The 14469-nt window shown below is 36.8% G+C and overlaps 1 protein-coding gene across 4 annotated transcripts in view; it reads left to right on the forward strand.

The window, feature by feature from the left end:
* Positions 1-6199: 6199 nt before the first annotated feature.
* Positions 6200-14469, forward strand: part of tasp1 (taspase, threonine aspartase, 1) — a 29623-nt gene continuing 21353 nt past the window's right edge. For 2 of the 4 annotated variants that reach the window (XR_014914373.1, XM_085428550.1), the window contains exons 1-8: positions 6200-6372; positions 6854-7057; positions 7239-7319; positions 8629-8697; positions 10998-11118; positions 11860-11944; positions 12021-12100; positions 12261-12367. Coding sequence is in view for 3 of the 4 variants with exons in the window: in XM_085428550.1 (XP_085284676.1) it covers positions 6896-7057; positions 7239-7319; positions 8629-8697; positions 10998-11118; positions 11860-11944; positions 12021-12100; positions 12261-12367 (705 nt within the window). In the remaining variant the exon portion in view is untranslated. Of the gene's footprint in view, positions 6377-6853; positions 7059-7238; positions 7320-8628; positions 8698-10997; positions 11119-11859; positions 11945-12020; positions 12101-12260; positions 12368-14469 lie in introns of all 4 variants that reach the window. The other 2 variants (XM_085428551.1, XM_085428552.1) reach the window with 2 other exon arrangements.

The raw sequence follows: 14469 nt of genomic DNA on the forward strand, positions 1-14469 counted from the left end.
AAGCCAGCAGAACGACATTATCTACAAAAAGCAGAGACAAGATTCTGAGCCTTCCACCACTTGGCTAGAAATTCTGTTCATACAAATTATGAACAGAATCAGTGACAAATATTATATAAATATTTATATATTAACTTTAGACTAGTAAATGTGATAAACTGTCAAAACTTCACATTTTTAGTTTCTTAAGCACATTGCAATGGTGCACCCTTATAGATTTTTTTATCCAAAATTTTATTTATTGGATTATATTTCATCAGCTGAGACTTAAGAGTAATGAAACGATAAACTGTCTCTAAAAGTTTTAAATGTATGTTTGTTTTTGCTACTTTGGTCACCTTTTCAATATGTTTTTCCAATTTTGAATTCTAAAATGAGATCAAGATTTTTTACTTGAATCCTGTTTTTTTAATTGCCCAATAATCTATAAATTCACCTTTAGTTCAATTCAATTCAATTTTATTTATAAATTGCCAAATCACAACAGTAGCCTCAATGTGCTAGTAGGCTCATAGACCTCTTTTAAGCAGTGAGCCCTGGAGGGAAAGCAAACTGACACAGTTTCCTTGATGTTCAGTGTAAGACAACACTTTTCAAGCTATGCTACCAAGCAATGCAAATGATAAAACAGTTGCAAGAAGACAGACAAGGCATTTTTTTCCTGATATATCACTTTATCATCAGCATATATTTGAAAACCTACTAAAGCACGACAGTGGAAAATCATTCATATACACCGAGAGGCATAACATTATGGAAAAATAGGCAATCATAAAGACTGGATCTCATGGTCGTGGGTCGGTGACCCAGTGTTTTGTGTTTTGAATTATTAATAGGATTTGCTTTCATTATTATGTAGAATTTCTAGTCTCTTGATTTCTGTGCTTTACCTGTGATCCATGTTCCCTCTGTTTCCTTGTGTCAGAGTAAAGTCCGTGTCTCTGTGCCTTTGTTATGTTTCCTGCTTTACTTTGATAGTCCTGTGTCCTTTGTTAATGTTTTTAGTTTTGCTTCCCCTTTGTCTAGTCATGTTTGATTTCTCCCAGGTGTGTTTCCATCCTGTTTCCCATTCCCTCATTATCCCCCTGTGTATTTAGGCCCTTTGTCTTCCTCTGTTTGTTGTCAGATTGTTTGCATATCATCCATGTCCTTTCTCCAAGTTCTTCATCCAAGCCATTCATGTGCCGTGTTCTACGTCTTCTCTCAGGTTTTTGATTCCTTTATGTTACTTTTGTAGCTGCCTCCTCGTTTAGGTCTTTGTTTAGTGTAGTTTTTGTAATGTTCCACTTTTGTTTGTTTTCTGTCCCCACTGCAAATAAAAGCTCGTTCACAGTGTCCGCACTTGGGTACAAGAACTGGACTACCGAGGTATGATCTGATGAATCCCATTTTATTTTACACTACATAGAGGGCCAGGTGTGTGTGCGTCACTTCACTGGGGAACATCTGACACTAGGATGCTCCACACGAAGAAGACAAGGTAGCGGAGCAATGTGTTGCTTTGGGTAATGTTCTGCTGGGAAACATTGGGTCCTGTTACTTTGGCACACATCACCTACCTAAGCAATGTCGCAGACCACATGAACCCTTTCATGGAAATGGTATTTCCTGATGACGGTAGCCTCTTTTAGAAGTATTATGCACCCTGCCACAAAGTAAAAACAGTCCAGTAGTTCAGAAATGGTTTGAAGAGCACAATAAATTTGAGATGTTGACTTGGCCCCCAAATCCCCCAGATCTCAATTTAACCAAGCATCTCTGGAATGCACTGGACAAACAAGTTTGATCCATTGAGGCCCCACTTCACAACTTAAAGGACATTTTGATTCCAGATACTATAAGCACAACTTTGGGGATCTAGTGGTGTCAGTCCCACAACCATTTGGGACTGTTTTGGCATTAAAAGGGGGACCAACACAATATTAGTCAAGTAGTTCTAATGTTATGCCTGATTAGTATAAAAAAGAAGTGTGCCGAGAACAGGTCCTTGTGGAACACCTGCCTTAGAGATTAGAAAAGATTAATTTTTCATTAATAACACATATTTCCCAATAAGAAAGATAAGATTTAAGCAGTTCTAAGGTTTTGTCAAGTTATGTAACCTTAGAAAGTCTGAAGATAAGAATGTGCTGATTTAATGTATCAGTTGCCTTTTTAATCTCCAGATAGACAGCACCTACATCACCTTTTTATACTGATGAGTTAAGTTGTTTAGTAAAAAAGCATGTGCAGTCTCTGTGGAATAATGAGGCTGAAAATCAAACTGTAGTTGATGCAGACTATTATTTGACTCAATGTAATTCATTAAATATTTAGAGGTTTCACCAAAACACTTGCTCAGAGGGAGTTTCTTCAAATTTTCCACGAACTTTAACTTCAGCTCCGTGGCATACGATTAGATTTTGGTTGCCAAAGGTTGCTGTGACCTCACAAAGCAAATTTTTGGCAATAAAATCAAGTTTTTGTGGACTAAATTATGAAAACATTCCACATAAATGTCTAAAAGAATAAATGAAAAAGTAATGACATTTCACATCCAAATGTGAAAGTTTGCATTACATCATTATGCAAAAGAAACATACAAAGAAAAAAAAAAGACCAACAAAAAACAAAACAAAACCCAGAACAAGATAAAAGCCCCACTTTTCTAGCCAGTGTTCAATACCAGGACAGTGTGCTCAGGAACAGAGCAAGAGACTGATTAAATATCAGATTTGTTCAGAAACTAAGTAGGTGACAGTAATTTTTAAAGGCTGCCTATTTAATTTCTTCCATGTCATACAGTGTATTACACAGATTTGGGCAAACATGGATGTAAACCTCAACTTGACTAGCTGGCATACATTTCACGTCAGTAATTCAAGTAGCTGTAGATTCTTTTCTTGTAACTTTCCAGAGAGCTGATTAAAGGAATAGAAAAATTTTAAAATGTTGCCAAGATTTTCATTATTACTCATTGCCTCTCCCTAATGTAGAACATGCAGATCGCTTATTAAGCCCCATTTATAAAACTATCCCGTTTGCAGCAATACACTAGCTTTTATACATATAATATATCTCAAAGTATCTCAGAATTATAAATTTGAATCACCTAATTAACTTTTTTTTCCCACTTGCTTTTGCTCCTGAGTTAGTCCTGATTAAAAATGTAACTAGAATGATTATGTGAGCTGTTTGCTGATTGGTAATGTGCACAGCCCTCATCCCTTGCGTGGTTTCGAGGTTGGATTAAATAAGCATCACACTGCAAGTGTTCTTTTCATGCAGAATTCTTGTGGGTTGTAACTTTAGAAAAATATGTTGCAATGACTATGACTGTTTATTTTACTTTATTTAATAAAACCCATATCCAGCATGTCTCTTCATACCAGAACCCGCCTGCTTTCTGCCTACTCAGAGCAGCAGGGATTTCATCTTGATCGCTGGCTGAACTCATGCTGATTAGATTTAGCGTGGAGAGATGCTCAGATGTTTTTTTAAAAAAAGGACACAAGATGCTTCCAAACTTCTTTGTATCAAAGCTTTTCTTTCCAGGAGAATGCTGGTCACAGAGAGTTGAGTTATTTCTCCCCATTTTCTTTTTTTCTTTCAGTACAATAGCGCCAAAGCATTTCAAACTTTTGCTTCTTTGTGTTTTTCTTTAATGAATACAAAACATGATGTAAGTCTCATCGAACTGTTGCATCGGGGCTGTTTTTATACAACTCAAATTCACTATCTTTCTGTTCCATTTTTGCTCTTCTGGATAAACCTAGTACAACGCGATTCAAAGACTAACAAAGTCTGTTCTTTGTGACCTGGGTCAAGATAACGAAGTGGAGAAGGCATCAGATGAATCTTATCTCCAGTCTGTGTGGTCATGGCAGATATCATGTCTATTAAAATGAAATTTACTGGCATTTTCCCTCTGCACACCATTAACAACAGCTAGCAGAAGTTTCCACAGAGATTTGATGGTATGCAATACTAAAGCAACCCTCTAAAGCCTGAATGGCCCCTCTTTGGCACTGTGCACCCTGGCCCCAGCCCTCTTTCCATTAATTGGTCAGCAGCACTCTTTCATCTCTGTTAACGTGATCCAAAGCAAATAACATTACAGTTCACATTATGATTAGAGAATGTGCTTCATTTTGGTCCAACTCTAGAACTTCTGCTGCGCCGTAAATATAAAAGTCTGTGTTAGTAATGAATGGGTCTTATGGCAAAGCACAGAATAAGTGTAACTAATTTGATTTAGATAAAAATAGTTTTGCTACATTTATGGTGAATTTTTTTAACGATTTTTCGTTTCTTCAGACAGTATTAGTTTTGTCTCAGCAACAATCTTTGCAAACGTTCAACATGTGCATGGAGCATATTTTATTTACATTGCAGTTCTTGTGTCGACCAAGAAGAAAGAGGGAAGAGGAAAATGACTGGAGAGTTCCTGGCCTGGAAATTTAAAGAGCTAATTGTAGTCACGGATGCTGTAATTGTCTGTGTCTACAGCAACACTGAGTCATTCTTCACAGTGAGGCAAGAACTGAATGCTTCTCTCAGTGGTTTAATTATCAGCTGCCTGACAGGCTCAGCAGAAAATGTTCAAGATGGACATCCCATTCTTTCCTCAACCTCCCCAGGAAACTCCCCAGTAATGCTCTTGAGAAAAACATGTGTAACTGGCTTTGGATGCTGTGGGACTAAACGTTGCAGTAAAAACCTTGAGCAGAAAAGGGTTGTTGATTAAAAGTTTTCAACAGTCTGGTGTCTTGCAAAACACTCAAGTTATATAAGAAGACTGAAGAACCTCAACAATGCCAGTAACAATTCTGGTACTTTTGAAGGCCAGGAAACACAGCAAGAGAGGTGAAATCGGGTCACGTCAAGTCATTTTTCATTTTACAAAATGGCACAAATTATGAATTTGTCCCATGGAGCTTTACAATCTGCCTTCTGTTCTTGGACATTTGATGCTAAGTGAAAGAAAAGAAAGAGAGGATTCCATACAGCAATGCTCCATAACCACATTTAGACAAGGCCTGTCACAGTTATATAATTGTGTGCCTTTTTATTTTTAAAAGAATTCCATTTTGCAGTTTTTGTGTAACCACATTATAATCCAAGACAAAGTGCTTAGTTCTGTTCATGTTCTCAGATTTTTTCACACAGAGTTTAACCCATAAAGGGAGAAATCTATTGTAGAAGAACATGTAAGACTCTCATTTCCTTAATGTTTGTAGGCAACTGTCTTTACAACTTGGTCTAAAGGTATTATTATTACGATGACCACAGGGACATGTAAATGCTGAGCTAGTGACACGAACACATTAACAAGACTGCTGAGCTGTTATTACTCAGTCAAAAAAAACTGTTTGTCCTATTATCTCAGTTTACAAACTAAAAGTTTGTAGAAGTAATATTGCTGACAACTGTGATAACAGGTTGTAAATACCTCAATTTCTTCTTAGATGTAATTTATTATTTAATTAATCAGTTTGACTGAAATAAAACACTGATTTGTCCAGGGCTACAATATGTGCACAGACCCTTAAAGCAGGTCAGCTACTGTATATACTTTATTCAAGTATTATCATGGAAGGGAAATACTGCATCAGTATTCATGCCACTAAGCTTTATTATACATCAGCAGAAACTATAAGGACATCAGTTCATAGGGGAACAACACCAACATTGTTATGAACTTCTTCCTTAACCAGACGCTCTGCAGTATTGTAATTAAAGGAAATCCGATGATTTTTCAAGTAAGTACCTCAAAGATATAACAGAGTTCCTTCATCTATGTATTTCTGAAGTGGTAGATTCTGAAAAAGCACATAACATGGGCAAATAACAACAAAAACAACAATATAATAATACACAAAAACTAATCAGGTGAGTGAATGGCACTTAACCATAGGTTGCGGACGTTAACGCATGCGAGAATTAGAATAATTCGTTTTAACATTAGTTTCTGAATTGCATGAGAGACTAAATGAACTGAAATTGCTCTTGCTTTTCAAATGATAAAAAATATTGACGTCAAATTAATTTAAAAAAGCATTCAGCGATGACCTTATTTTCCTTTATTTTAAAGCTGTCACAAAGTTGCCAACATCAGTACCAGCGTTTACTCTTTATTCCTCTAAAAGTGAGTCTCATCCACGTGTACCAATGTTTGCGCTGAACGTACTTCCTTAGCAACGTGTATCTGAACCAGGAAGCACTTGTGTCCTTTAGCTAACTAGCTAGCCGTGGATAGCACAGAGTGAAACTGTCTGACAGTAAAGTTTGTCTCAGTTTGATTCATGCTACGTTTTTGCCTGTAAGACATATGCCAGGTGAACGTCGTGATTAGCAGACAGTCGTGTCGCTTACAGGAAAGAAGGGCACGTTGTAAGTAAGGATTGTTTTATTGGTGTGTTAGCGAGCTAACAAGCAAAACACAAGACTGCTAGCTTGACTCGAAGTAACTTATTTGCCTGCAGTGTCCTTCTTATCAACCGTGCACGTAACACAAACGGAATAACGCCTCTTTATTATAAAACAACGCAAATCATAAAGTGGCATGCTTTGCATTAAGTGAAACGACTGTTTTGAAAGTTATTGATAACGTGAACGTTAACGAGATGAGTGATGTCATGGGTGAGAATGGGTGCATGAAATGTGTTTTTTTTTTATCCACCTCTGGCCCCTGACGATTCAGGATGATCCCCGAAGTTGATTGTTTTTTGTAAATGTGCAAACAGTAACATTAAAAAGAATACAGTGCACGTGAAATTATAGTTTTAAGTCAATGGGAAATCTGTGTAGTTTAGAGCTACTTTGCTGGTATACAAGAGGTATACAAGAATGACAATGTCCTTTCCTCTTCCAGGTATGCGATGAAAATGATTTTCTTACCACTGTGTGATAGGCAATGATAGGCTTGACAAATTATGCGGGGGTTATGGAAAGTCTAATGAATTCTGCTGAAGAGAAGCAGCCCTCCTCTCCACTGACCAACTCATGGGCCAAAAAACAGGAATCAAGCAAGAGTCAAAAGCCAAATGGCGTTGGTGGCTTTGTTTTAGTGCATGCAGGTAACTATATATACCATAATTAGCAGGCAGAATCAAGCACAAATATAAATGCAAGTATATTTTTGTTGTATGATATTCACAAAACACCTGCTCACATTTTCTCTTTTCTCAAAAGTATTTCCTGGTTTTAGGGGGTCGTCTATGGTATTTTTAAAGCCTCTTTTGTTCTTTTTCTTTAACGATTTACTTTTAGGTGCAGGATACCATTCAGAATCTAAGGCCAAGGAGTACAAGCATGTATGCAAAAGAGCCTGCCAGCGAGTAAGTTTACCTTTATGCCTGCTATAGCAAACTGCAAACTTGCTATGCTACCCATAATCAGTTCAATGTTAGTAAATGTATTTCTTCTGTCTAAATAACTTGGCACTATTCTGCAAAATACTAGCTGATTACAGATAACCTCAACATGGACCATAATTTGAGGTAGCTTTTTATAAAGAATGACCTAATTTGCATGCACATTTACTTTAAACTGTAAATAAATATGTTGGTAGTCATATTTTGTTAACACCTTAGAGTCAATTTTTTTTTACTACTGGTTTTCTACTCTTAATTTACTTTATGTAGAGATAGACTTAGTTGTTTTCTGTTTGAGATTGTTTACCAAACTTTTAGCATTTCATCCTAAAAATCAATTTATTGGGATTTTTTGTTTGCTCAGTTTCTCTCTGGTCAGATGGGGAGTCTCTCAGAGCACCTGTCTCCGCATATTTTTCTGTGTTTTGACTGTAGTACTCATACAGAATCATTCCAGTTTTTATTTGCCTGTGTTAATTTCATTTTACAGTGGGAAAGCCTTTGTTGTTTTGCATTCTAAAGCACCCTCTTTTACTTATGTTGAGTTTTATTTATTGTGCTTCCATCCTTAATATTGAGCCCCAGGTTATTTCCAGCACTGTTACAACAAAGCAATACAATAAAGCGGTAGATGCATAAGAAGCTTGTTTCAACAGGATGCAGAAACAGTTCCCTTTGAAAATGAGTCTTTTGCTTGTATGCCAATGATAATTTCTTTCCTTGTTAAAAGATTTTAGCATTCTGTCTGAGTTCTTTTCCTCTCATACACAGACAGACGTGTATCTTTTGATTGATTTTACGGGGGCAAAGTGAAAAACAGCATTTATCTAATCAAACGCATTCTTCATCAAACGAAAATGATGTGTCATGTGACAGAGATATTGTCACACACACTTAGATTAGAAAGAGTGATGTGTTATAATGTTCCATTATGAAATTCCTAATAGTTTCTTTAAGTAGTAAAACATGAATTGTGAAAACATAGTTTTGCCAGTTTTGAAGCAATGTGACTTTTAGACAAGTTGTGAGTCTTTTTAATCTAATGTTTACATCCTTTATGCCTCTTTTTACCTAAACCTGTTAATGTAGAGAGTTTTTTGTATCTCTTTAGGTTATATTCAAAGTGTATTTGATAATTGCTTTAAGTTGGGTGCTTCAGGGATATTAAAAAATGTCTTGCTCATATAAATAACTGACATTATTGTTCATATGAACTGAGTTTAGTTATATATTTACTGTTTTTCACTATAAACCTGTTTTGTTTCTTTTGCAGGCTGTTGACCAGCTCAAAGCTGGGGCACTTGCCGTGGAGGCAGTGGCTGCAGCACTAGTTGAACTTGAGGTTGGTTGGTTCTGATCCAGATGATAGAAAATTAACTTATATTGACACAGTTTTCAGTTACACGAGATCTACAAGTATGTTATGTCCCAGATACACCTTAAAAACAAGTTAACTTTGAAATCCCAGATCACTGGAATGGTTTGCCTTTCAGGTTCTTGAAATAGTCAGACTATTGAGGGGTGACCACTGCACAAATAAATGCTTATTGAGACTAACAACAGTGTCAAGAAAATGGCAGGAGAAGACAAATTTTAAATAAGTCCACTGGGAACGTATTTGACTGCCACCTTACTCTTGAAATATACCCTCCCTGGAGTGTTGAGAAAGTACAAAGTTTCAAGTGTTTGGAGATGTGGCCAATGAAAGAAGGGTGAAACACAACTGCCACTAAATAAAATTCGTAACTTGAAGTACACTAGTAAGACCTGGCCAAGAAATACCCAGCGACAGATTTTCTTTTAAAAGATTTTATGGTCAGATGGCAAGAAAGTGAGTCTTGATGGACCAGACGGATGGGCTCCAGTTTGGATCACTAATATCCGCAGGGCAGCACTTTAAAGCGTAAAGTGTGATGGTATGAAGTGCTACCACTGAGGATGAGCTAACTGGACCTTTTTGTGTTGAATAGGGACTAAAATAAACCCCCAGTCTTACTGACAGTGTCTGGATAATACTTTCTTTAAACAGTAATACAAGTTTGCATTATTCAAGATAACCATAATCTTTGCTGGCTGTGGCAATCCTCCATTAAGATGAAGTTAAGATATACTTGAAGAAAAGCTTTTTTTAAAGTAGTAAAACAAAAAGCTAAAATAAGCAGAATGTATATCGTTAGCTTCATAGCATAAGTGCCTAAGTCATTGACTTAGTCAAATGACTTAGGCAATTATGCTATGAAGCTAACGATATATAGCTTAATAAATATACATTATATGCATTCAAATAATGGTCTTTTGGGCTGTTCTCAAATCCATTTGAAAGCCTTTGATTGGAGCTTCAGTGAAAGACAGTCTTACAGAGTGAGTGCTTTTAAGGCTCAGAGCAGCTATTCTATATAAATGAAGTGTGGCTACACAAACTGTACTGACTGTTTTTGAATAACTGGCAAAATATTAAAAACTGTATTTTTATTTTGCATTATTTATTTGTTAAACTTCCTCTAAAAATTGAGCACAGCCTGTCTGGAATAAATGTATTTATGAACTGAACTATAGGCTTTTAAGGCAACAATAGTTGAAGTTATTACTTTAGCTCTCTTAGCAAATTATAGGCTGCTTTCTAACCTTCCTTTTATTTAAAAGAAATCTTGAAAGAGCAGTTGTTTCCTTTGCAAACTGATCATTTGCAAAGGAATGGTTTATTTGAAGAGTTTCTGTGCATCATAAGACAGAAACAGCAGTTACAAATTGCTGGACTTAACCTCGAGTACAGTTTGGATGAAGACCCACTGTGTGCAAGTTCTGACCAATACTGTAAAAGGAGTAGCGATTCTTGTGAATTGTGAATGGAATGATTGATAATGGCCGTCTTGCCACAGCATAAGCTCATCAGTCCTTTGGCCAAATGAGCTGACTCTTAATGAAACACTTTCCTCTTGATGTGTCCATATTTCATATTACATACTTGTTATTTTCTGATTTAAAAAATTATTTTTTGTAAGCTTTCCATGCTAGCTGAGATAGACGTACCCTTTTTGTCTTTGCGAAACTGAATACATAAGAAATTCCTTAGAAAGCAGGCAATTAAGAAGTAAATCTAGAATGAAATCACTGAATTGGCCTCAAAAACAAATCATAATTGGATGGTATGAAAAAACACAGGCGTCTGCTTTATCATTCTCATTTCCCCAGAATCTCACAAAATGTACAGTCAGCAGAGTAATAACAGTGTGCGTGTCCCAGGGTCTGATTGCTATTGTGTCACAGAAAGAAGTTTCACAACAGCGGTTTTTGGTTCATAACACTTAAAGTGGTGCTAATTATCTTTCTTTGATTGTTGGTTTTTGGTTGATCATTGTAGCAGTTTTCCTTTAGCAGATCTGTTTTGAAAGTATCCGTGTGTTTGTAAGTGTTGTTGCCTAACCTTCTCTGTGGTAAACATGCTAAATCTGAACGATTTGACAAAGTGACATAGACTTACAATGACCAACTGAAGATCATAAAAAAACAAAGAATGAAGCTTTCTTTTGTGGTTAAAATTAAAAAAAAAAGAAAAATTTTTCTTCATCATATTCACACTGACAAAACGGTTCATGACAGGCACTGTCTTATTCTGGACTCTGTTCTTTTAATTGTCCTTAGGACTCTCCTTTCACAAATGCTGGCATGGGCTCCAACCTTAATTTGTCAGGGGAAATTGAGTGTGATGCAAGTATCATGGATGGAAAGTCTCTGCATTTTGGCGCCGTAGGAGCTCTTAGTGGTGAGTTACTACATGTGTGGTGATACTTGCATAATACTCATACATTATTGTGCTACATGCACTTCAGTCACCTGGACATATTGACAGTAAGACAAGAATCTAGGTCATATTTTCCTGACAGACTTTTCTACTATTTAAAAACCGCTGGCACCATTAATCATTCCAGTGTGGGATCACCTCATTTTTTTTTTTTTTTTAGATGAAGGGCAACCAGGAAGTGTTTTTAATATGTTAATGTTAATACAATCACTGTATTCTGTGTTTTTCTTTAAGGCTTTCAGCAAATGCTTTTTTTTTCCCCTTCCTTTTTTTTCTGCTTTTGCAAGAACTCCAAACAACAGATAAGGTGTGAAAACTGACACTTACCATGCAGTCCAAAATACAACAGATTGTTTTGTTTTTTTTAGCCAGGTCTGCATCATGTTAAGCATTTGGCTTAGCTAGCCAACATGTGCTTTTTATAAAGTCTCGGAATTCTGAAAAAATGAGTTTAAATGGGCTGAAAGAGATTCAGAATTCATAGCTCTACATGTGTGACGATTACAAAACAAAAATATGTTACAAAGTAAAAATGTATATATTCATCTTCTAATCTGTTTAGTCTTTTTATTGATTTGCCTCAAGGGTCACAATGATATATGATGTTTAAAAAAAAATAGTTTTGGTGTCTTGATTTATTCACACAGTAATACCATCACTTACTGTGAACTGCAAGCCCTGTAAAAATTCTTCTTCTTTCAGGTATAAAGAACCCAGTAATGGTTGCAAACCGTCTGCTGAGTGAAGCACAGAAAGGGAAACTTTCAGCTGGCAGAATACCACCCTGGTGATTATTGCGGTTAATGAATAACTTTGCGTTAATGTGATGGTGTCCACCCCTAATTTAATTGTTGTTTTCTCAGCTTTTTAGTGGGGCGGGGAGCACATGATTGGGCTGTCAGCCATGGAATACCGCCATGCCCTTCAGATAAAATGGCCACCAGTAAGTACTTTTGCACTGATTCGCAAACATAAATTATCCAAGACGCGAATTAACCGCAGTTATAAAGTGACCCCAAAATACTTGCATTTAAAAATATCTAGAAAAACATGGTTGAATTTCTGTGGATGCAGGAAAAAAAAAACTATTTTGTCACACCCAGAGTTCAGTTTATCTGCATACAAGAGGAACAAGCGAAAGATGGAGCTGGCAGAGAAAATGGACACAGGACATAATCAGACAAAGAAAAGACGACAATCAAGTGAAAACGTGAGTGATATGTTGTCAGTTAAAATTTTAACAGTAGTAAGTATATTCTTTCTCAGCTGTGTTATATCCATTCTAACAGTCAGCATGGATAGTTTGCTTTTATTCAGGTAGTTTTTCCTCTCAGCAATCAAATTGTCTTTTCTTCATTCCACAGATTTGACTGTTTTACCATTTATGTCAAACAAAATGCTCTGAACAAGTAGCATTCATTATAATAACAAGGTTATACAGACTTTAGCACTAGCAGTTTTAAAGTGATGGCAGGAAGGAACAGGGACTTTAAAAAATAAGACAGATGGAAAAGTAAGAGAAAAGTAGCAGTTTAACAAAATAAAAGCTTTCAAAAGTGGGATAACAGCCACATATCCACAAAATTCCTTCTGAATAATTCTGAATTTTATAAGACATTTGAAAAATGTAGCAGCTAGAACTGTTAAATAAACTTATAAAGGCAACATCTAATCAATATACTTGGAGCTGTTTGTAGCATTGAACAGAGCAAGCAGTACTCGGACTGTGCGCTGGAATGAAACCTAATGTGATAAACCCAAACCTTCAGACTAACAAAGGCTAGAAAGGGCAGAAACGACAAGAAAAAAGTGCATGTGATTATTATATCGGCAGAAAGTTGAGTCTTAAATGGTTTAATTAGAAATCAGCATGACTCCACATATGACGACTCCACTTGGTGTGTGTTTTTGGTGGTGATTGATGTGGTCAGAAACTCAGGTTATTAAAGGTTATGCAATAAGATATACAGTTCCTATAAAAGCTGTTTACCTATTTAGATTTTTCCCCTTTTGTTCATTAAAAAAAAATAATGGTCATTATAATTTGGCTTTTTTGTTTTTTATGAGAATTTACAAAAACACCTCTTTAATTTATTAAAAACACATGATGTAAAATAACTGAATATTTTCACCCCCTTTAAAGTGACTGACCTATTTCAACTGAGATCCAGCCAGTTGGTGCTAGCAGTCTCACAATTAGTTAAATGGAGGTAACCTGAGTACACTGAATGTGTCTCATGTGATTGTAGAATATAGACATCTGTATCTGGACTGTCCAGGCATAGGTTAATTGGCATTCCTGGCTACAATAACACCATGAAAATAAAACACTCCAAGCAGCTCTGAGAAAATGCAGTTAAAGAAGGAGTTCTTTAAGAAGCGGAGGATATATGGCATGTGTCGTCATAAACTGATTAACAAGGAGGAGACAAATGTGAGATGCCACTAAGACACCTGTGACTGCTCTGAACCTGTTGCCCAGGTTCTAATGGGACAGCAGCACAAACAAAGCCAGTCTGAATTAAAGTTTACCCAGAGGCATGTGGGAGACTCAAAAGTCAAGTGGAAGAACAGAAGGGGTTGTCTAAGAAAGAGTTTTGCGGGCATCAGACTCAATGCTGACACCAAACACCAAACACCAAACACGTCTGCAAACACGCCACCCCATCGTGAAGCATCATGATGTGGGGATGCTTCTCAGCAGCAGGCCCTGGAAGGCTTCTAAAGGTAGAGAATAAAAGGGAAATCCTGGAGGACATTCAGACTCAGTCTGCAAGAGAACTGCTACTTTGCAGAAGATCTGTTTCTCACCAAGTCAGTCTCTTGAAGCACACTGCGAAAGCTACATGGAAGTGGTTTAAAGACAAAGTGAATGTTGCGGGGCGTCCGAGTCAAAGCTCAGATTTCAGTCTGATAGGGAATTTGTGGCGGTTTTTGAAAAGGGCTGTTCATGCCTGACACAAAGATACATTTTCTCAGTTCTCATGTTCTTCCCGGGGCATCAAAGACAATTGCATTACGAGACAGCTGTGTGGACATTTCCAGGAAAGATTGTTGAGAGTTAGTGCTGACTTTCAGGGCTCCTAGGAGCACAGCTGAAGGGTGGCCTCATGATGAGCTGAAACGCTAACTCCCTCTGCTCCAAACTCACGAGCAGAGGAAGCAGCACAGAAGAGGGTGGGAAAGTTTATCTTGGTTCAGATGTGATTTGTGTTAAATGGAGTAAAACGTGTAAACAGACACAGCCTGATTTGCTTCATTGGATCTGTTTTTGAATTCTATTGTGGTTTATTTAGTTCAGTTACATCAATC

The sequence above is a fragment of the Rhamphochromis longiceps genome, linkage group LG13 (assembly GCF_057381845.1).
Source record: "Rhamphochromis longiceps isolate RC_006_pf linkage group LG13, R_longiceps_female_GT1.1, whole genome shotgun sequence".
Taxonomy (NCBI): domain Eukaryota; kingdom Metazoa; phylum Chordata; class Actinopteri; order Cichliformes; family Cichlidae; genus Rhamphochromis; species Rhamphochromis longiceps.